The sequence below is a fragment of the Malaya genurostris genome, chromosome 3 (assembly GCF_030247185.1).
Source record: "Malaya genurostris strain Urasoe2022 chromosome 3, Malgen_1.1, whole genome shotgun sequence".
Classification (NCBI taxonomy): Eukaryota; Metazoa; Arthropoda; class Insecta; order Diptera; family Culicidae; genus Malaya; species Malaya genurostris.
Genome location: NC_080572.1, coordinates 7,886,673 through 7,909,523, shown reverse-complemented (window position 1 = coordinate 7,909,523; position 22,851 = coordinate 7,886,673). Strand labels below are relative to the sequence as shown.

At 37.4% G+C, this 22,851-nt stretch overlaps 1 protein-coding gene across 7 annotated transcripts in view; it reads right to left on the bottom strand.

Moving 5' to 3' along the window:
• Positions 1-3,320: 3,320 nt before the first annotated feature.
• Positions 3,321-22,851, bottom strand: part of LOC131439296 (insulin-like receptor) — a 224,667-nt gene continuing 205,136 nt past the window's right edge. For 6 of the 7 annotated variants that reach the window (XM_058610147.1, XM_058610148.1, XM_058610150.1 and 3 more), the window contains 4 exons: positions 22,723-22,850; positions 22,409-22,646; positions 22,126-22,342; positions 3,321-6,034 (listed from right to left, as the gene is read on the bottom strand). In XM_058610147.1, coding sequence (XP_058466130.1) covers positions 5,158-6,034; positions 22,126-22,342; positions 22,409-22,646; positions 22,723-22,850 — 1,460 coding nt within the window. In that variant the 3' untranslated portion in view covers positions 3,321-5,157. Of the gene's footprint in view, positions 6,035-22,105; positions 22,343-22,408; positions 22,647-22,722; position 22,851 lie in introns of all 7 variants that reach the window. The other variant, XM_058610154.1, reaches the window with a different exon arrangement.

Below are 22,851 nucleotides of genomic sequence, written 5' to 3'. Positions count from 1 at the left end.
CCAGTGGCGTCTCGTGACCAAATTTACGGGTTGTACACTGCTTATATGGTCTGATATCAGAACCGTTTCGACGTTGCAACAGAGACAGCAATTTGTTTTCAACTGCCATAAGCATAAGCCACTGACGCCTCACCTGAATGTGTGCATACAAGTTCTCACAGAGCCTATTCGACCAGTTGTGCAGTGCACGAGGTGCACATGAGGACGAGACGCCATTGCTTACAACATATACGATATTCTTTCAGAGTTGGGTTTTGGCGAGAGAACAAAATCCTTCTAGAATTCTTAAAATGTACGCTTGTCACTTTGGAAAAACAACAATCTATTCCTCTATTGACTGAGATGATATAAATTTGATTCTTCTATCATCGACAATCTTCGACTGCTCCTTCGTCCACATCAATATCCTCATCATAGCTGATAATCTTCGAGAAAAAATTAACATAGATTCACTGAACAGGCTCTTACGAACTCTGAAAAACTAATTTCAGCTCATTAACTTTTCGTTTGAGTGTTTGAACAGAATGATTTTACAAGGATAAATTTTTAAATATTACCATTTAATTCTGTTATAAGTATATCACGTCACTATACAAATTCACTATGTATCTCACGACACTATAAATCTTGTATAATAAACGTCACATCACAACATTGTGATGTGACGTTTATTATACAAGATTTATAGTGTCGTGAGATACATAGTGAATTTGTATACATTGTAACATTGTGATGTGACGTTTATTATACAAGATTTATAGTGTCGTGAGATACATAGTGAATTTGTATAGTGACGTGATATACTTATAACAGAATTAAATGGTAATATTTTAAAATTTATCCTTGTAATTTCAGCTGTCAAAGAAGGAAATCAAATACTCCTTGCAAACGGTGGATCATTAGCTGGCAACTAAAAACACGGCTCCTGAGAATTATTAAAAAAATATTAAACATGTTACCTGATGCTACTTTTACCATTATGCATACTTATTCTGAAATTTGAAGACAAACACTAAAAAGGTCCTAAGTGCAAATTGCAGTTCCTCTTTTTTACTCTTTCTTTCGATTATTACGGTCCTATCGGCAATCCTTCTATCTTACACTTTGCAGAGAATAACGAATGAAACTATCAACTTTCGATCTGCTGTTAAAAAAATGTTGGAAAATACAGGAATAAGCCGTAATAATTGAAAGATAATATAAACAAAGAGAAACTGTCATTTGCACTTGGAACCTTTTCTAATATTTGTCGAAATTTAATAGAAATCCAGCAGAAGCATCCAAATTATCCTCATTTTTCAGTATGAGCATTCATTGTGTTGTTATTGATGGTAACTAAGAAAGCTCTTATTGATTTAAAATTGCAAACAAAAACCGTTGAGACATGAGGTGTTGGCCCCATTTTCAATGGATTGTGCACCATTGAACCTGTGTGGGACAGTAAGATGTTTCAAAACTTGTACTGAACTTCTAGTTCAAACACAAAATTGCCTAGTCCGAGTCTTAGTAACGATTTTCAGCATAATAATTTCCCGGATTCGCACTAAAATTTCCGACTTTCTCCCGGTTTTTCCCGGTGAAACCAAATTCCCGACTTTTTCCGGTCATTTGCCACCCTGATAACGTGTTGTGTATGGCAATGGATCTTTGTCGACCACAGATTTTACTGAAGCCCATGTCAACCCAGTTTTTGTCGCGATCTATCGTGAACAATTGTTCGAGTTAGATCAAATCCTTCTGCACCTGGAAACTTCAATAATAATACTGCTTCCTAATATCGCGAAGACTATCGTCTCTTACGGTATTTGTACAACATATTCCACCCACTGTAAGTTGCCATTCTTTCTTGCAATCTTATGATTTCTACATGCTTACATACTTGCACCATTTTCACATACCACCATCGAATATTGAGCACTGGAATTCCGTTTCCAACAGACCTAAGATTCGAAAAAAAAATGCACCGTCGTCCCTAGTGCGTGCGATCTCGAGATCGGGTGCAATCTTAAGATTGGGTTAAAATACCGATGGATTCGCGTCGTGTACAGGTACAGAAAAATTTGGATTCGGGAAGATTGTTATTTTGAAACCGGTACGGGTAGGTATCGGATTTAAAAATTTGCATATAGAAATGGTCTGGTTTCGGTTATTTGAATACAGAACTGTACTCCGATACAAACCTTATGGGTTCGGATCAGATTCGGGTCTGAAAGAAACAAATGTTTCGGGTTCTGGCTTCACGAACGGTGCTTTATATTAGAAAGTACATAGTCCTATTACAATCCACTTTCCTAGGGTGTAGGCTTCTCCGGTCAATGTGTCGTTTGGTGTCATCTTTCCAACGCCGACAAGAAAAGAATTCGATACTAACGCAGCCGGCTAAGAAGAATGCAGGTGAGTACCTAGTAGGTGATACCAAGGAATGTTACATCTCGATATCATCTAGGCATTCCGTCTTTAGAATCTTTTAGTGATGTACCTCTATTTTACACGATTAATCATTTAATGGATTTAATGGATCAACCATTAAATGGTAAAAATGATCGAGTATTTGTAATCGATTAGCAGCACGAATACTTAGATTAGTATTAATCATTGAAATAAATTAATTGAAAGTAGAATAATGAAATTTGGTGGATAATGCGAGATTGTAATTAATTGACGAGACTTTTTTTAAATTAATTTGCTTTTAACATTTAGATAAAATTTATAAATATTGTTGCCAATTTCTATCGAGTTAATAAATACTTCTGACAAGAACCAGTTTTGACTTTCGGAATAGAATTATCCTAGTTTAACTATAAGTTTCTTCAATCCGTGGAACTGCTCTTTCAATTTTGCCATCTAAGAAAAGTGGCAGGAAACAACATCTCGAACCGATCGACGAAACACTGTCCCAACTAACAAGTGCTCTAAGAAATAAAGTGGGTCATCAATATGTATTGTTTGTGAATACTTGATGACGACAAGTACAGTAGCACTTTATTCAATCGAGCTACTATTGGCAGATGTGGCAGATCACGGTGTGATATTTTTAACAAATCAACAAAATTAAGTTGCATCAACTATAAATTACAATTCACTATACATTTCGTGTAACACGGTTTTAAACAGTTTAAACCTTAAGATAATTCGCATCTTCGAACCAGAGAAACTTTTTGCGGGTTTGGGAACCGAACCCAGGTGAAAGGTATCGCTTGCTTACCCTTCACGCTATACCCGCCCCCATATGATTATTTTGAATTCAAATTAATCACGGAATTATTCACTTCAAGTTTTGCACGAAGTAAATACTCCATCAGATGTTGGAATGCTGTGTGTCGTTCGCATAGAACATTGATACATCACTGACCTTGCAATTGAATTGAATGAACCAAAAAGAGTAAATAAAATAGTAAAAATAGTTAGTAAAATATGCAGCTCTATCTATTGAAATCGATGCATAAAACTGTGTAAAGATGACAGGTGAAACAATATCGTAAATCAAAAAAAATTTCTGAGTGAAACAAATTTAACCACATTTGAATTTCATTGTTCGCATCACTGGACTTTTCGTGTGACTGGAGAAAAAATTGCCAAGCTATCTATTTCTTTACAGCAGCATAACGAACTCACTACAGAGATGAAATTTCTCTACTGATTAAATTGCACGCAAAAAAAAATAATTCAATTAAAGTAATGCGACATATTACTCTACAAAGCATTATATTGTTTGAAGCTTGACCTCAACTACTTAACGAGGACGACGTCGGAGCAATGACAAAATCTTATATCATTTTCAACCGGCTATACTCCGAAAGCTTCCCAAACGGTTCTGTAAATCTGCGTGTGTTTGTGTACGGAATAATTTGCAGAAATCTTTTAAAATGTCCATTAACTAATTCTGTTGGTCGTAGTAGGCAACGAAATCCATTCTTTTTTCATTTCCTAAAACATATTTACATAGGTATTCTTCCTATTCCTAACAATGTCGCGTTTATCAATTCTTTAGCTCTGTCTCTCTGTGGTTTTTATTTCGTTCTATCTATCCTACAACATTTTCAAACTTTCACTTTTTAATCTTTTTGCTTTCTCGCTCTCTTTCTCTCAAATGATTCCTCTAAAATACTATGAACATAATAATTCTTTTTCCTTACTGTCTTATTCTTTCTAGTGAACTTTCTCATTACACCACCTATTTCCATAATTCTATGCACAAAAGTGTATGTGTGTGTTTTTTTGCTTTGTTTTTATGATTTGTGATTGGATGTCAACGACGAGCGTGTGGGTCTGTTTTTATGTATTTTAATCTTTTTTCGTTTATTTTTGTTATGCTGCTCTGGTGGGATGTAAATTAGAAAAAAAACGGAAAACATAAACAGAAAAAAAATAATTTAAAATATATATATATATATATGTATATTGCTTCTAGCTGTCGGTCAGTCTGTTTTAACTGCAACTTCCGCTTAACAGAACCGGATGTGCGGTTATAAGTGTGAGTTTGTATAAAGGGTGCATGATGCTGTTATAAATAAGCTAAGGAAACACAATTTTTACTATGCTATTAAAAGAACAATGGTATTTTTTCAACTTTCTCCAAAAAAAATGGATAGAATTCATTTACTTTTGCTGGGTTTGTTTGCGTCATTGGCAATGAAAGAAAGAGCGGAGCATTCGAATGATATTTCTTCGGTTTTTGCTTGCTTGCTAATCGGTCATGTATCTCAGAAGGGAGAAAGTGGTCAGTTAGCCTCTTTTTGGATTAGTATGTAAGATGTAAGTCTGCTGTGTAAGCGTGAGTGTGTTTCAACGGTTCGGTCGCTGTGGATATCGAAACAAAGGGCACATCGTTTGTGTGTTAGTGTAATGAGTGTTATTTATCGTAATATGAGCGTTTGCGGAGTGATTGAATGTATGAGTACGTATGTCGATGGACTTATAAGATTTATTGTTTAAAAGGGTGTTTGTTTTTTTGAATACTTGTTTACTTCCTCTGCTATCTATGGCCCATCATTGCGAGTGCCTAAGGCTAGCCTGTATCATTATCAGCTTACGCCCGCCATCTACCGACGGACGCGTGGAACTGTCATAATGTATGGGGATGCATGCGCCATCTGTTGGGCTACACGCGGAACTGTTTGATTTTCTACCGCTGTTACTATGGGCGGCCGTGTTTTCTCACGCTTCGCCGGTCGAGCCTTGGGTAGGTGACACGGTAACGGCTCGCTCGACAAATCCATTCCTCAACCGAGAAGGAACAGAATCCTTACTACTTACAACTTGCTGTTGCGTCGGTAGAACGACACGCCCATTTATTCTACTACCTACTGTTGCTGTTGCTGGTGCTGCTGTTACTGCCGAAATTCTACTGCTGTCGGTACTGATCGCATCGAACTCCTTCCCGTAGGGATCCGAGTCAATATCAATCAGATGTTGCTGTTGTCGGTTGAGGGACTGCTCTTTCTGCGGTGGCGGAGGGATCATCGGAATTGAACCGAATCTTCCCTCGCTACTACTATTGCTAGCACCGAAACTACTGCTTAGGATATCACCACCTGTCAGAACTGCCCCAGGAGCACTATTCACGTAGTCATGCTGAGAGATGTTACCTGTGAGCTCGCTGCTGCCATTGCTTCGCCTGTTCTGGCAAGTTCGACTGATTCCCGTGGCTGTCCTGTACTTTCGAGATGCTCCGGAATAGCCGGGACTAACACTTCTACTTTTGACCCTGCTCATTCTGCTATTGCCATCGTTTTCTCTTATCCTGCTGTTGCTGCGACGATCTCGGGCACGATCACGCCTAGTTGGCGCACCCTCGGCCATAGCTGTCGTTAATACTGAACCTGCTCCTCTCGTTTCATCCACCACCATCAACCCTATTGCTTCGGATGGCGCTCCGGTTTCAAAAGCGTGATCCTCTGCTGCCTCATCGTCGTCGTTTCCACCACTGTCTTCTTCAATTGGTTCCTCTTCTTCGGTTATGGTATCATCAATATCTCTACTATGATATGATATGGCTAATGAATCACAGATCAATCGGTTACCACGTTGCTCCCTGGAAGGAAAGTTGAAAAAAAAGGAAAAGGTCGAAGTATGATGAGCTAAAAATCATTGAACCAACATGCAGTCCGAAGCTGTATTCATTTTCTATAGTCGTGTTAGCATTTCTCGTTTGTTCGTCTGTTCGAAGAGTCTGATTGTAGTAAACTAAGTGAAACCGTAGTCAACAACTAATTCTAAATCTAACTCCACAATGATGATATATAACATGAACTTCTCAGACAGTTTAGAAAGGAGCAGCAATGCTATCTGAACCAAAAAGATCAATATCATTTCGCGTTCACCTCTTATTTGACACAGTCATCTCGACTAGCAACTGAGAGCAGTAAATAATGTCACAATAGGACGTTTTCAATATTACCAAATTCGATCAATGACAGCCGGAATCTTGGCTTTCACAACCAAATTCAACCAGTTATAATTTCAAGCGCTGCAAATTTAGACAAGCAGCAAACCAAATTGAAATATTGCCAGAAGAACAAATACGCTTAAATGTAAAAGATGTATTTGAAATACAATTAAACAAAGCATGTAGCTCAATTTATATCAAATTTTAACGTGAGTGTGACGAAATTACATTCGCTTTAGTTAACAACGGTGCACAGTGTTGAGCACGTCAATGTTAAATATAAAATCCTTGTTTACATGGTAGACGGAGAATAGCGTGTACACGACTTTCCCCCGCATGATAATAAACACTACTTTCGAAAAGACATACGGGAAGTACGGGTATTCCGTCGAAAAGGAATTGTGGCGGAATTTTATTCCTGGTATCCTCAATTATGTGCGTGTGATTCGATCATAACGAGAAATATCCTTGTAAATCGCTGGTAACCTACGAGAATCAGCTAACTACAAGTCAATTCTGCGAACAACCGCCTCACTACAGAATGCCTTGTATCGAAACTCCGCAAGTCATCTTAAAAAAATAAAGATAACCGTTCAGCACCGGTGTTTAGTGAATTCAATACTTTTGGTTAATAAAACAAAAACAGTGCGAAAAGTCTTCATCTGCTAAAGCATCAATCAGCAACCATTGCAAATCAAGGCAAACCCGCTGCGTTTTTATTCTATACAATGATACAATAAACAGAATTTCGTCATTGATTATTATACTCATATATGCCTATCTATATGAAACATAAATCGTGAATAGTTATTTGGGATCGATTGTTCTAAAATTGACCGAGTTGTTGCCAACCTAAAATAATGACATTTGTTTGGTTTAAGCAGACCACAAAGCCGATCACTTATTTAATCACACTCAATGTTAAATCAAATTCAGTACTGATAAGAAGGCGCAGTAGGAAAATGCTGAGTGTAGTTCTCAGTGTAGTTGTGGTTGGCGATTTATTTTTGTTATACCATACTCAGAAAGGCAACGTTTTAAGAATGGTACCCTCCAGTGGTCGCCACGTCCAAGACGAAATGGTCGAATTACGACCATGTTCTACTTTGTTACTCGTCCATTTGACAAACAGAACCACTATGTCGCTCATAACATCAAACCCAAAAAAAACAGAAAACAAAACTGAGATCTGATAACTGTTTCAGTTTTAGGTTATACCAGTTGATGAACAAACTTTTTTGTTTTCTTTCACGAATCAAAGAACATTATTTTGAAGAATACAGGATTTAAAAAAAATAGTATCCAATAGTAATTTTCCGTACCAAAACATTAACAGTTAGTCGGCTTACTGACAAGCACTTTATCATTACCATCAGCATATTTCCAAATCCCTTGAGATTTAATCGGAATAATTTAAAAATTGAGTTGTTACTTGATGAAAACGCTTGTTTTTTATAGTTGGCAGAAATTTAAAAGCTCTTAAATAAATATTAATCGGAATTCCGTCATAGCCTATGTCATAAAATAGTGGCGTCTCGTGACAAAATTTACGCACGGAACGACCGAAATTAGCTCTGCGCCTAATTCGTATTACTGTTTTTGAATTAGTTGATTTTAACAACAAAATTTCCAAAGTAACTATAAAATTAGTTAAAATTGAGAATTTACTTTGCTGAAAAAACTCTTATTTTTAGAGAATGTGTTTAGTTGGTGAATATCCTGGGCACAAAACAGCAATATTTCAAACCAACACGAAATTCTCATTGACAACTAATTTTGTTATTAAAATCAGAAAATTTGTTTCTATTTATCTATCAGCATCATTACTGAAGGACAGCACAAAGAAAACAAAATTGAAATGGGTATTATTAACAAGTTTATTAGCCAAAAACTTATGAGAAGTGTCAAAGCAAAACAATCCATTAAAAAGCTAAAAAGGACAGTCTTATTGAAACTGATTGAAAATTGTTTTGATGTTTTTCGCATGTGTTCGATATATCTTTATTTAAATTTCTAAACCGATATGTAAAAATGTCGTAAACTGTTAGTGGAAATCGTATTTATTCAGAATTTGTGCGCACTTGAAGCGATTCTGCGTAATAATGTTTTTACGCGGAACAGTGAAGTGAATTTCGAATGTTTCACTCTAATTGTGATGAAGTTTTTTTGTATCTTCAAACCTTCCGAGCTGCGCCGTCCGGTGTACTACTTGTATTCGGTTTTTGTTTTCCGAGTGCTCAAAGTTTTCAGTGAGAATGAAGAAAACAGTGATTTAGAAGAAAAAAATTCAAAAAGATGTTTATGTTTCGTTTATGTCTTTTTCTCCAATACAACATCGTATTTATACCTGCCAATATAGAAAAGACAATCGCGCCTGAAATTTTTTCGGCAGTAGTGTGCCATCTAGTGGCTAGTAGTCATTACGGTGTTAGCGTTTCGGTGACAGGGAGCCATATAGCTGCAGATTGCAGAAGCCAATTCAACCATTCATATTGGTTGAAAACAACATTTTATTTCTTTAATTCAACTAAAAAATTAGTTGAATGGAAATGAAATGTGCCTTAGCTAAGAAATGACAGCACGTTTAGTTTGTGAATTCAACTAAAAAAAATAGTCATTTCAACAAATATTTTATTATTATTAAGGGAATGAGAATAAAAAATCTAAATTAGCAAAAGTAAGATTTTTTTAGTTGTCTCAAAAAATAACTAACTAAAATTAGCAAATCAACTAAATTTTTCGCGAAAATGCTGATTTCGGTCGTTCCGTGCGGGTTGTGCACTACTTATGTGGTATGCTATCAGATGTAACAATTCGTTGTAAGCGAGAACTAAAGATTGTGGAATGGATATTCGCTTGTGTTTTTCAATACAATAAAATAAATATATTCTTTTGGATGGGATTTTTTAATTAAACTTATTTCATATCATAGATACAATAGAAGAATTCGGTGCTCTACACGTCAAGCAAATCTGTCAATAACTTCATCAATAAAACTGTTTCGACGTTGCAACTGAGACAGCAATTTGTTTTCAACAGCAATAAGCATAAGCCACTGAAGCATCTGTGAATTCAGAGCCCCACGTATTGGCTTAGATATTAGAACATTGGTTCGCAGCCATTGACCAACAAACGTAAGCAGCATAGTGTAAATTTGTGCACATTGTGCTGTGGACAAAATGGTTCATTATCTTATATTCGGTACCATCCGACCTGCTTTTATCGAATAAATAGAGAATCTAAAAATTGAAAGCGGAATGGGATGCAGTTGATTTCTTCAATTTAACTGCTTGTGCACTGCACGAAGTGCACATGAGGACGAGACGCCACTGACGTTGATGTTTACCAAATGAAAGGTGTAGTCGTGTTTAGTCCGTTCATTATCTTTTATGATGTCAAATCTCTGGCAGCCGGTGGATAAAAATACACAATTTCTAATTATCATATGAACATTTCTCAGAATCAAGTAAACATTTTCAAAGAACTGCCGATTTCAATTTCCCAATTTTTTGCGATAATAATTCCCGGTTTTTGGAATAGGCTCAAATCGCCATCATTGTTTAATTCAAACTTCCGAGTGTACATGACTGTTTTTATTATATGATTGAAAATAAATCAATAAGGAACAACAATCCCAAAAACTGACCCTTGCCACTTGCCATTTTGCACAGAGCTTTCTTCGCTCCTTCCGGAAGTGAAAGTGGAAATCTCAGTTCGGCGGGAAAATTATAAACGGCATGATGGCCAAGCATGGCTTTTATCGTATCAAAGAAAGCTCTCTACCAACTCTTTACACGATCCAATCAGTGTCATCAAAGAGAGACGGATATCATCTCAGCAACAAAACACCGTCATGGTTCATATAACATAGAATGAACACCAGTGCGAGAGCGAATTTCTCTCGATGACCTGTTTGAGCATCACGGGTTAGCACGCTGCTGTGGGGATTGATTCTCTCTGAAGCAACAAACGGTCGCTTATTCTCGTTTCGCGATCCGATTCTATACAGGCAGTGTATAATTGCGATAGAATCATTTTACTATTGCCGCTTATTCTAACTATGTGCATATAACCTTTGTATAAGTTGTATCTATGAAAATAGCTGTGAATGCTCCATATATTGTAACCTAGGATGAGAATCATCAAGTCGAATTATCTGCTATAATTATCAACTTGCGATTCTCTCTTGGTAAATTCCTCACAGTGCCGGACTGTACACAGTTCGAAAAAATCTTGTGATTTTACAACTTATAAGATGCACATAACTGGAGCGTCGTATTTCACACAAATTTATATTAAAGAACATGTAAAATTGTGTGATTTGAAAACTACATGGCTTGAACTCGAATGAAATTAAAAAAAAAACAAAAGATCGATAGCAACAGCGGGCTTGAACCTAGAAACATTTGATCACAAAGCACATTGCTTAATCGACTGCACCACAGAGACACATATGTGCTCGTTGAATAATTGATACACATAAATGCATACTGCGGAAATTAGTAGCCGAGTGCAATTTACAGTCGGAGCGTGTAAAATTTTGTGCGCGTGGAATATTGCGTCATTTGAAAAATCAAGTAGTTATGAATTATATCGTTTAAAGGTTTGAGCCACATGTAAAATTCTTTTTTTTCTTGTAACATCTTCTACCAGATTGAAAATGCTGTATACAATGTAGAGAAATATCGAGCCGCTTTCTGCCAAATTATCGACAATCACCAACACTGATGATGGCACAACGAATCTAACATAATATCGTCATTGCCAAGGCTTCAGCCATGGTACAATAAATTGTTATATGGACATATAGTGTTTAAATTATGTCGCTTGTAAGCACATCTGTTCAATGAACGATACCCTCAGATGAATTATCATGCTGTGATTGTGATGAAAACCATAAAACCAATTATTAACAGTCCTGTCAGACAAAAAATTTGAAATTTTCATATAATACAATTGATTTTAAAATCATTAGATGTACGTATACCTAAGATTTCGCAAAACCGTTTGGCTGCCACGACTTGCTCTTTTAAAACACCTATTTCTATGGTAAATATTTATACAATTGATCTGATTCTAGAAGATCAATCAATAACATTTAGGGTTTCAAATTAAGTAATGATTAGTGCAATTAGTTATATATTCTACCAGCTTAGAACTAATCGACTAGAATACTATCGAATGTAAACCCTGAAATTGTTTTGGGAAATATAGATATAGCCGTATATAATTTAAATCATTACTCTATTGAAGTTCCAAAAGCTCAAACTAAATTCAATTCACCTTCATCTACATCAATATCAACGTTCTTGTGATTCTACTATGGAATAGCCTCTAAAGATCGTTGGATGAGACATGGGGTGTTGGCCCAATTTCCAAGTTGTTTCAACACCTGTACTGAACATTTTGCTCAAACGCAAAATTGGGTATTGGCTCCTACTTTTCAATCTTTAAAAAAAAATCAATTTGCTAACAACTGTTACTCATAGGTGAGCTAGTAATATTTTTCCCGGTTTTTCACTAAAATTCCCGACTTTTTCCCGGTTTTTCCCGCTGAAATCAAATTCCCGACTTTTTCCCGGCTTCCCGATTTTCCCGGTCGCTTGCCACCCTGATATCTGCCTTTTGTCTTCCTTGTTTTTCAATATCTGCTGTTTGCCTTCCCATTACATCAATACATTTTGAATGAAATGCATTCCTCAAATGACGCATTTTTTGACAACGATTTATTTTCATGGGAGAAGATTTATTGCTCATAATTTGAATCCTTCTTATAATAAAACCATGAACAATTATCATGACTTCATGAGAAGTTGAAATAATTGGTCGCATGGTATTTTAATCATGACAGCAGCAGCGGATTTCTTCCTTGTATAGTTTGATCAAAATTTAGCTTGCTGAAACAACATATTTATGTACACGAGAACGAATGCAGGTTCTGTCAAAAATAATGAAATGATGTCTTCAATATTGATTCTTATTGCTTATTAAAATACCACTGCTTCATCACAAGGTCTAACTCTCTGTCAAATGTTCGATGAATATGCGAATATCAATTGGGCACAATTTATTGAGTCTATAAAATGAGAAAATCAAATCGAGAATCAGAGTTAATTGACTCAAGTGGCATGTTCCCCTAGTTTTTGGTTTCTCATCATTTTCCTGATGGGAAGGAAAGTGAAAGGAACATGGAAAGGAATAGTGAAGTGGGCAAACAGCACAAATAAAAAAAGCAAATTCTGCATCCCCGAAAGCATGCTGAACGACCTGAAGGTGCCAAAATGCACATTTAATAAAACCACAATCCCCGAAGATAATTCCGAGATTTTACAAAAGCAACATCGTTCTGCATTCTCGGAGGAATGTAGAACGATTCGTAATATGTATGAGCAGAAGTTAGCTCGACATCCCATTAGGGATGATAAACAATCTTTAATTCATTTACTCCAGGAAGAACGATGAACCCCTCTGACTCTTCGTCACATTGGATGAGAAACGATAGAATATCCTTTTATTTAGGTTGCCCATACACAGATTCAACCATGTATGAACAACCAAAAACCCGGATACGTAGTTGCGTCAATGCGGTACAGTTACATATCAGATGACATGAAGTACCGTAATCGCATTCACACAAATAACACGAATAATACTCAGCACATTGAATAGTAGTCATGTGATAGTTGAGATTGCGATGTCCAGTCAGACCCTTTAAAGCTGCCTGACGGCCAGAAGAAAAATAAATTCGTTCACCACATACTCTCTGTTGAAGTGCCGACCTTTTAAAATTGCGTAGATTTCTGCTTGGAACACAGTACAGTATCTATCAAGTTAGCGAGACTGTTCTAGTCTCAACAGAGAACCGTCCGTATAACAAACCATGTGTTCGTCAAGTTGTCGTTCTAAATAACCAGACAACCATTTCTCACGAAGAGGGTTTCACACACTGAATGTTTTGAAAGGAAAGCTGCACACGTGAGAGTTAGGGCTCCAGGACCGAGTAAATATTCAATCCAAGTAACTATTCGAGAGCACAAGCGAATGTGACTAGTAGCATAATCTATAGTGTTACTATACTATGTTATTAAATGCATAGTAGCGCCTCTAGAATAGGAGGTGTCGTGAATGCTCCTGTCATAGCCATTAGGACCATCCTTTGGAGATGACATAACTTTGACTGAACTGTCGCCACTTCTCCTTTCTGTCACCATACAACCCATCCATATGCTAAAATTGGTCCAACACACAACTATTGTTAGATCCAATGAATGTCTCTGGATTGGAGTCCTCATGATTTTCCAAAAGCTCGTCTGCATTGGTCGAAAGTTATGTAAGCTCTTTTAATCTTGAAGTCAATATGAGCAGACCAATTCAGTTTTGAATCAAGAATAACCCCGACGTATTTTACTTGATCAACCACAGTAACCTCTGAACCGAAGAACTGTAACTGACGAGCTCCTGTGATTATCCTACGATGAGTGAAAAGCACCGTTGATGTTTTTCTCGGATTTACAGATAATCCAACCTGACAACACCATTGCTCAACAGATCGCAGGGTTTGCTGCATTATATATAAAAAAGAGTGTTAATGCTAATACCGATCATCAGTATATGATAATCGTCGGCAAAACCCCCGCATTGAAAGATCATTAAGCTTCCTTAACAAACCATCAGCTACTAGGTTCCATTAAAGTGGGGATAGTACACCATTATGAGAACACCCACAGACACTCAGTGTTCTAATCTCTGCTTGCCGTAGAGATGAGCAAAAAAGTCGATTGCTGAAACTCTTCGCTTCCTCATAAGTGTCGCGACCGCCTTTGGGAATAAATTTGACATTCTAACGTGCCGAACGAAAACGGCCGACATTACGTTTCGTCTTGCACTGCACCGACGAGTCAAAGGCGAAACGTAAAGAAATTTAAAAACAATTATTTCCTGCCAAGCTCTTGGAATATATTCTGTCGCCAAACTAAAAGTAAGAATTTTCTCTAAAACAAGTTTGAAATTTAGGGATCAACCTTATTTTGTGCTAGGGCACATAACCAAGGTTAATCCCTAAATGACCAAACCTGCATCGGCCAGTATTAGTCGAAACTTGTTTTCGTTCGGCACGTCAGGAAAGACTTAGCACTTCTGTGCTTATATAAGTGTGTTGCAAATAGCAATAACTTTACGTCTGCTTAGCGGCTCAAATTGAACTGTTTAAGTATGCAGTAAGCAGTTCAGTTTGAACTGCTCTGCACTGACGAGTCTAAGACGAAACGTAAAGATAGTGATGTTTGAAATGTTCATACCCTTTCTGCAGTAACACTGGGAAAACTACAAGTTCAGCATTCCACCAAGAGTTCCTCTTAATATACTGAAACTATGAGTGAGTTTGTCTCGTCGACACGAAGTCAATTGGGGTTTCAATTGTTGGTTGATACCAATAAATTCTAGTCGCCCAGTTTGTAGATTTGGGACTACGATATGTGACAATATCAAATTTAACATTTAAAGGATCAAAAAAGATATACTAATGATCATATAAAGAAGGTTCGAGCTCATCGGGGACGAACCAATTACCAACTCGTGCGAAATTCTACCAAAGCAAAGAGTTACGTCCAAAAACTCCTCACTTTTCCAGATCTCACAACAATATGCAGGTTTGTACTGCTCACAAATTCCACCATATCAGAGCCTCTCGAATTTATATCAGTGCTGCCCCAAATGATATGGTGAGCATTGATGTCACTGCCGATTATAAGCGGTAAACCACTTTTGCAGCAATATGATACAACCTTTCTGAAGTCATCACTTGGCGAAGGTTTGTTATGCGGTAAACATTCCGAACAATAGACATATTTCCTGTCTATGCCATCAATAGTCAGACCAACTGAGACAGCACAAATATACATGCTCGAGGCATTTCACGTGGATTAGTCATACAATTCTTGTTAAAGGCAACGAACCAGAGGTTTTCAATGTAGAAGTTTCCTTTTTGGAAATATGGTTCTTGAACCAAAGCTATAGATGCTTTAACCTACTTGCAGAAGACTGGATAGACTCATAGTTGCTGTACGTTTATGCTGGAGATTGATTTGTGCTACTGTAACCCTTAACAATTAAGGTAACGTACAATCCATCTCCAGCACTTATAATACAACAAATATATTGGCTTATAATAAATTTTTAAATGTTTTAATCATGTAAATCCCGAAGAATGAAGATGCGAAGAATGAAATCGTCCACTGCGCCAGAGCTTCGCTCAGCACAGTAAAAGCAAAGTTTCATTGAATATATAAAACTAGCCAGGTATTCATCAGTTGGAAAACCATACACTGGAAATCATAACTAATTCGTAGCTCCAGGGGATCTGTAAATTTTGTACTTGTGATATGTCAGTTGTAACTTTTGTATGTGTGCTCAAAACACTGTAATTCAAGTGCGGATTTTAGTGATTCACCTTATTTCAATGATTTTTCAAATTCACTTGAATACATGTACTGTAAAACAATCAATAATAGACTTTTCTACATGATTGAATCACAAATTACAGATCTTTTCGTGCGTACCAATTTATTATTAAAGCTTGCTTCATTTAGAATTGGAACAAACTTTTGCTCATATTGTGGCGCTCCTGGTGGTCGGATTTGGAAGTTCTTGGCGCCCACGTGTCGGAAATTTTGTCAGCTTCACGTATGATTTTTGACATTCCGCAAATCGACTGTACTTTGTAAACAATCAACATGGAAGCCGAAAGAAGGGAAAAAATTGTGCACAGTTATTTGGAAAATCCATTGCACAGTGGTCCGGATCCATAATTTAGGGGGACAAAAACATTTGTGGCTTAGCCTTATACTTTAGAGCTATGATGTCTTCAGAATAAATGATCAGTGAAAGATAAGCCATATTTTGAAGCATATGGTATTAGGGTGGTTCTAATTATTAGGATGATCCAGAAATTATTTTCCGTATGTGTTGAGATAGAGGACTGCATCCTTCAGCAAAATTGTAGGAAAACTTATATCAAGCAACTTTGCCGAAAACACTATTGTAGTATCTCTAACGGTTTTAGTGTTACAGCTATTTTAATAGAGCAACTTAGGGTGTTCCTAAAAAAATCAGATTTTTTGCTCTAGCTTTCATTTCTCGATTTTGGTGTCTTTGAATATCTTTTAGAGTTTGTTGAAACCAATTTTTTCATGACTAGCGCATTCAGGTAGCGTTTTCTGAACCGAAGTTATGAGCAAAACTAGTTCAAAAACAGATCATTTTTAAACTGCTATATCTAACATTGGAGCAAATGAAAAAAAAATCGGTTTCTTTCATTTGATAGAAAATACTTTCGAGCATGTTTATAAAAAAATGGCGGAGGAGATATTTTTTTAATTTTTTTAAATTGTGTTCAAACATTGGGTTTTTTCAGTGAAAAATGCTCTTTCATGTAAGACATTTATTAGCTATACATATTAAAATAAGGTATTGCTGTCTTCTAGCGTGCTAAAACTAATTCAGCTGCATAATCGGAAAGATGGAGTACACTCACGTTGGTTGTTACTCTATTCGATAATGCTATTACAGGATCAGACGTTAAAAGAAATCGTCACGGAACTAACAGCAGGAAGTGGACAAAGTAAATGCAGAAATTGCAGAGCTTTCTCCCACAGTACTGGGGAAAGCATTTGTATCAACGAAGCTAGTGTTCTACCTGAACGATACGAAAGTGTTAAACGACATAACAGGCATACACTCCCAAGCTTGGTACATATGCAAGCGCTCAGGAAAAGCTCTGAATTTTTCAAGAACTGAAACAAATGAGAATAATCCAAACAAATATCAGTTTGGAATTTCGCCTCTACACGCAATGATTCGATCTATGGAACTTTCGCTAAAAGTGAGTTATTGTTTGCACATTGAGAAACCGACATGGCGCGTGTCCCGACAAAATCAGCATGTCAAGGAGCAAGAGACAAAAATACTAACGGCATTAAAAGAGCAGCTAGGGTTAAGTATTGGCAAAGACATCATATTAACAAGATCTCCAGCTCTCACATTCCCAGAATAAATCATTGACAACATCCTTTTTTGCGAGCATGGTGCCCTCAGGTGAGTCCTCATCGAATCTCGTACATAGAAGTAGGGAAAAGAAATGTCAAATTCTTGCGCGCAAAAATAGCAGCACCGTGCACCCACACAATTGACATGATATGTTGAATGTGATGCCGTGTGATGGCGTTCCTATACTGAAGATTGATTTCGCTCCAAGCTGACAGGGTTTGGCACTGGTGAACCATTACCTGGAGGCGGCAACTCGAATGATGGTATCTGGGCCCAAAGATTTTTCAAAGAATATAACACAGTAGCGCGAATCATCGAGTTAAATGGAAATATACTTAAACGGTTTTTTAAAATCTTAACGTTGATAAACAGCAATGTGAAGATTTCGGTACCTGCTTTCCAGGAGTTTGCTGAACAAACAAGAATTCGTTTTGTGGAGCTGTATGGATGATATGCTCTGTCGCCAACAGTGCATAAACTTCTGGTGTATGGGACTGCAATTATAAAACATGCTTTGCTTCCTATTGGTATGTACAGTAAGGAAGCGCAAAAGAGACGAAATAAATCAATTCGCAAGTATAAGCAGTTCCATCCGCAGAACTTCAATCGTTTAGTGAATCTAGAGGATGTATTCAAACGATTTCTTTTAACGTCTGATCCTGTAATAGCATTATCGAATAGAGTAACAACCAACATGAGTGTACTCCATCTTTCCGATTATGCAGCTGAATTAGTTGTAGCACGCTAGAAGACAGCAATACCTTGTTTTAATATGTATAGCTAATAAATGTCTTACATGAAAGAGCATTTTTCACTGAAAAAACCCAATGTTTGAACACAATTTAAAAAATTTAAAAAAATATCTCCTCCGCCATTTTTTTTATAAACATGCTCGAAAGTATTTTCTATCAAATGAAAGAAACCGATTTTTTTTCATTTGCTCCAATGTTAGATATAGCAGTTTAAAAATGATCTGTTTTTGAACTAGTTTTGCTCATAACTTCGGTTCAGAAAACGCTACCTGAATGCGCTAGTCATGAAAAAAATTGGATTCAACAAACTCTAAAAGATATTCAAAGACACCAAAATCGAGAAATGAAAATTAAGAAAGCTAGAGCAAAAAATCTGATTTTTTAGGAACACCCTAAGTTGCTCTATTAAAATAGCTGTAACACTGAAACCGTTAGAGATACTACAATAGTGTTTTCGGCAAAGTTGCTTGATATAAGTTTTCCTACAATTTTGCCGAAGAATGCAGTCCTCTATCTCAACACATACGGAAAATAATTTTTGGATCACCCTAATAATTAGAACCACCCTAATACCATATGCTTCAAAATATGGCTTATCTTTCACTGATCATTTGTTCTGAAGACATCATAGCTCTAAAGTATAAGGCTAAGCCACAAATGTTTTTGTCCCCCTAAATTGTGGATCCGGACCACTGTGCATTGTGGTCTGCATCTAGGCTAGCTAAACAGATGAAATTGCCCAGAAATACAGTATGGTGCGTTATCAAACGGTATAAGGAAACATTGACAACGATTCGGAAGCCTCAAACTAATCGTCGGAGTGGAACTGTCGACCGGAATCTGCGTGGTAAGATTTTGAAGACGATTAAGAGGAATCCTAATCTGTCGGACCGTGATTTGGTCAGAAAATTCAGCGCTGCCCATAGTGCCGTGAGGAGAACTCGAATCCGGGAAGGAAAGCAAATCGTATCGAGCTAGCAAACAGCCAAATCTGACCATAAAACAGAATAGTGTGGTCAAAATTCGTGCTCGGAAACTATATGACCAGGTGCTGACCAAGTTCGAGGGGTGTCTTCTGATGGACGATGAAACCTATGTCAAGGCTGACTTCGGGCAAATCCCAGGTCAAAAATTTTACTTGGCAACGGCTCGGGGCGATGTTTTAGCCAAATTTAAATTTATTTTTGCCGACAAATTTGCAAGAAAATTTATGATTCAGCAGGGCATTTGCAGCTGTGGCAAAAAAACGAAAGTTTTCGTTACAAATAAGACAATGACATCGGAACTATACCAAAAAGAGTGTCTCCAAAAACGAATTTTGCCTTTCATTCGATTCCACGACCATCCCGTAATGTTTTGGCCAGATTTTACAAGCTGTCATTACAGCAAAGTCGTTCAAGAACGGTATGTAGAGAAAGGGGTCCAGTTTGTTCCGAAAAACCTTAGCCCACCCAACTGCCCCCAGTTTCACCCTATTAAGAAATACTGGGCAATCATGAAGAGGAGACTCAAGACAAAGGAAAAGGTTGTCGAAGACATCAATCAGATGACGACCTTGTGGAATAAGATAGCTAAAACGATGGACGAAGAAGGTGTGCACCGCCTAATGAGTGTTACAGGAAAAATTCGAGAATTCCTTCGAAACCGTGACGAATAATTTTATCCCTATTTTTTCTTAAAAGTATGAAGAAAACGCTACATTTGAATGAACTACATGAAGAAACGCTACGCTTGAATTAAATAATAAATAACAGAAATACAGGCAATTGTCTTTGTTCCAATTCTATCTGAAGCAAACTTTAGTCTGCCTTTAGAAACCACAGTCAAATCGGTCGATAAACTATTCCGATTTGTCATAGGTCTAACAACACACTTTTGAATGCCGTGTTTCAATGCCTCGTAAGACTGTATGATACGAATACGAAATCTCGAGAGAAAATAGACGATAGCGCATGTGGGTGCTTGTTTGCAATATAAGGACTAATAGGTAAGACGGAAAAAAGAGCTGCACTGACGCTGCAAAGTGCAAATGTACGTAGCTCTGTTTAGTCGGATTGTCTTTCGAGATGTGTTTAATCACATTCCAAGATTAAGTTCCAGTGATTGGAAAAAGTTTGCATGTTAGAATACTGCCTCTAATGGATCTTTTATTTTCGTAAGAGCTACGCTGGTGATAACTTACCCTGGCCTAGAAATGTCGGATGACAATCCAATGAAAACAAAATGTTTAGGTAGAGGAGATGTGGCGATTAATGCGCACCTAAGTTTTTTGAAGTATTGCAAATAAAATATTACTTTTTTGAAGATCGTAAACAAGTCTACGGAAACTAAAAACTTTGCTTTAAAATATCCCCAAAAGAACGGTTACAATTATTATATTCCTTACGAACATAGAAGCCACAAAAAGGTCGTGTTTTGTTAATAGTGCGCAAGGATAAGGTAACAGTGCGCAGTGGTACAAAATTATGCGCACAATAAATTTTCCGTAATACTCAGAATACTCGATGATAACTTCGTTTGGATCGAAAAACTGTTACTAAACCAAGAACAACGTGATTCTATTAGAAATAAAAATAAAGCTTATTTTCTAATGAAAGATTTTATATTTGTGTTTGTCGTATTGAAATGAAATAAAAAAATATAAACAGAGAAGGTGAAATGTAGCCGAATAAAGTTAATAGGGTAAAATCTCAATATTTATTGCAAGTAAATAGTGGTAAACATAAACAGGAGCTCACAAGGAGATGCCACCTTTCCCTTCAGTAATCACACGCGTGAATAAATCGAAAAAGGTACGAAGCTTTTTTGTCGATTCAAAATTTGTAAACTACTCACCCTTCCAAAACATATTTGATCAGCAAATTAGAATACTCTCAAACCAGAAACTAATACCTAATCCAACAACATTCGTCGGTCTTTTTCGCTATATACTGGCTTAGTAATGAGATATCTGTTAATTCAGTAAACAACATCCAATAATTCGTTAGAGGAGGTCAGTAGGTTTTTGCTCTTGACCAGTGATTCCCAAACTGGTCCCTACAGCCAACCAGCGCGCGACAACACATGGTCAGGCCTAAGACGATTCGTTTCGCTGCCGCAGTAGTAGGGAAAGTTTGGGAATCACTGCTCTAGTCTGTTTGATGAGAATAAATACTAGAAACGAACGATCGTCTGTTCATTGCGCGCACAAATAAAATTCCAGTCCGTACAGATACGCGTGAACTTTGTCCTTTCTCGTCCAACACGTTAAGTCGTTAGTGGCCGGTTTATTATGAATGTTATTCGAACAGTAAAATTATTAGTTAAAATAAGGGAAAATGGAGAACATAGAATTTAAATAACAATACAGAAAATGGAAATAACAACTAACGAGGAAAGCATACCAATAATGAATGCAATGATCTCTACGACACAAAGCACAGAATGTTAAAATAAAAAATATATATCTTCTATTTCGAGCATTCTCAATTGTGGGATGAGCTTCGGTTTCCACGTGCAAGTTGGCCCGATTGGATGGAGGTGTTGGTTTCCAGACGGAACCTGCACAGCGGAAACAGGCATCCAATTGATTTATTGTATTTTTTTGTTTGTTTTATTTATTTCGCTAATCAGGCAGGAATCTTTGATAACCAAATTGTATAAGCCAAATCAGTTTTACATAGCCGAAAATTTTGGAGAGGTGAGGGATTGTGACGTGTGGAAAAAGATGGGATGACATTAGTAATTCATATACACATTGCGAGTTAGATGGCGTAACATGAGCGATTAGAACACGTCAATACTCAGGAGGATACAAGAGCGAGCAAATTTTGAGTCATTGCTAACGAATTTTGAATTTTGAATACATTTTTTTTTTCTTTGGACTACTGTTTCTTCTTCCGAATTTCGAATAATAGAAAAATATATATTTTTTGACATTTACCTAGGGTGTGCTGTTCTCACCTTAGTGGCGAGTGCGGCGAGCGAATGGTGGCAGTCGGACCATTGTTTGGTACCAGATGACTGTCGGTCATCTCCATCGAGTACTCGTCATCGGTGCCAATGTCACCGATGCGTATTTCCTCGTCTTTGTCCATCATGTCATCTTCGTCCTCATCGTCGCCGACGCCGCCCCCGCCTCCACCCGGGTGCAACGGTGTAGTAACATCATCCAGGATTACTAAAACAAAACAAAAAATACGTTAGGTGCACCGCCATCTAATGTGAACTTTGAAACTGAACCTACTTTGATGCTGTGCTCCCATTTCTTGTGATTCCGGTGAGTTGAAAAAGCACACATCATGGAACCGATCATTGGCATCAGGCAGTAGCATTTTGATGATATCGATGAAAGAAGGTCGAGCCGTCGGGCGATGCTGCCAGCATCGTCGCATCAAATCGTACAACTTGTCTGGGCAGTTTTCCGGTCGCTCCATGACACCCCCGTCGATCACATATCGCAGCACCTGGTCGTTGGTAAGACCCTAGACGACCGAACGACAAACGAAATATGTTATTAAATTATATGCAAATTCCGCACCGATAAATGCATGAACGAACCTGATAGGGCTGCGATGCCAGGGTGGCCATTTCCCAAAGAACCACACCATAGCTGAACACATCACTACTGCTACTGAAAACGCCATCCTTCAAGCTTTCCGGTGACATCCACCGTACCGGAAGAAATCC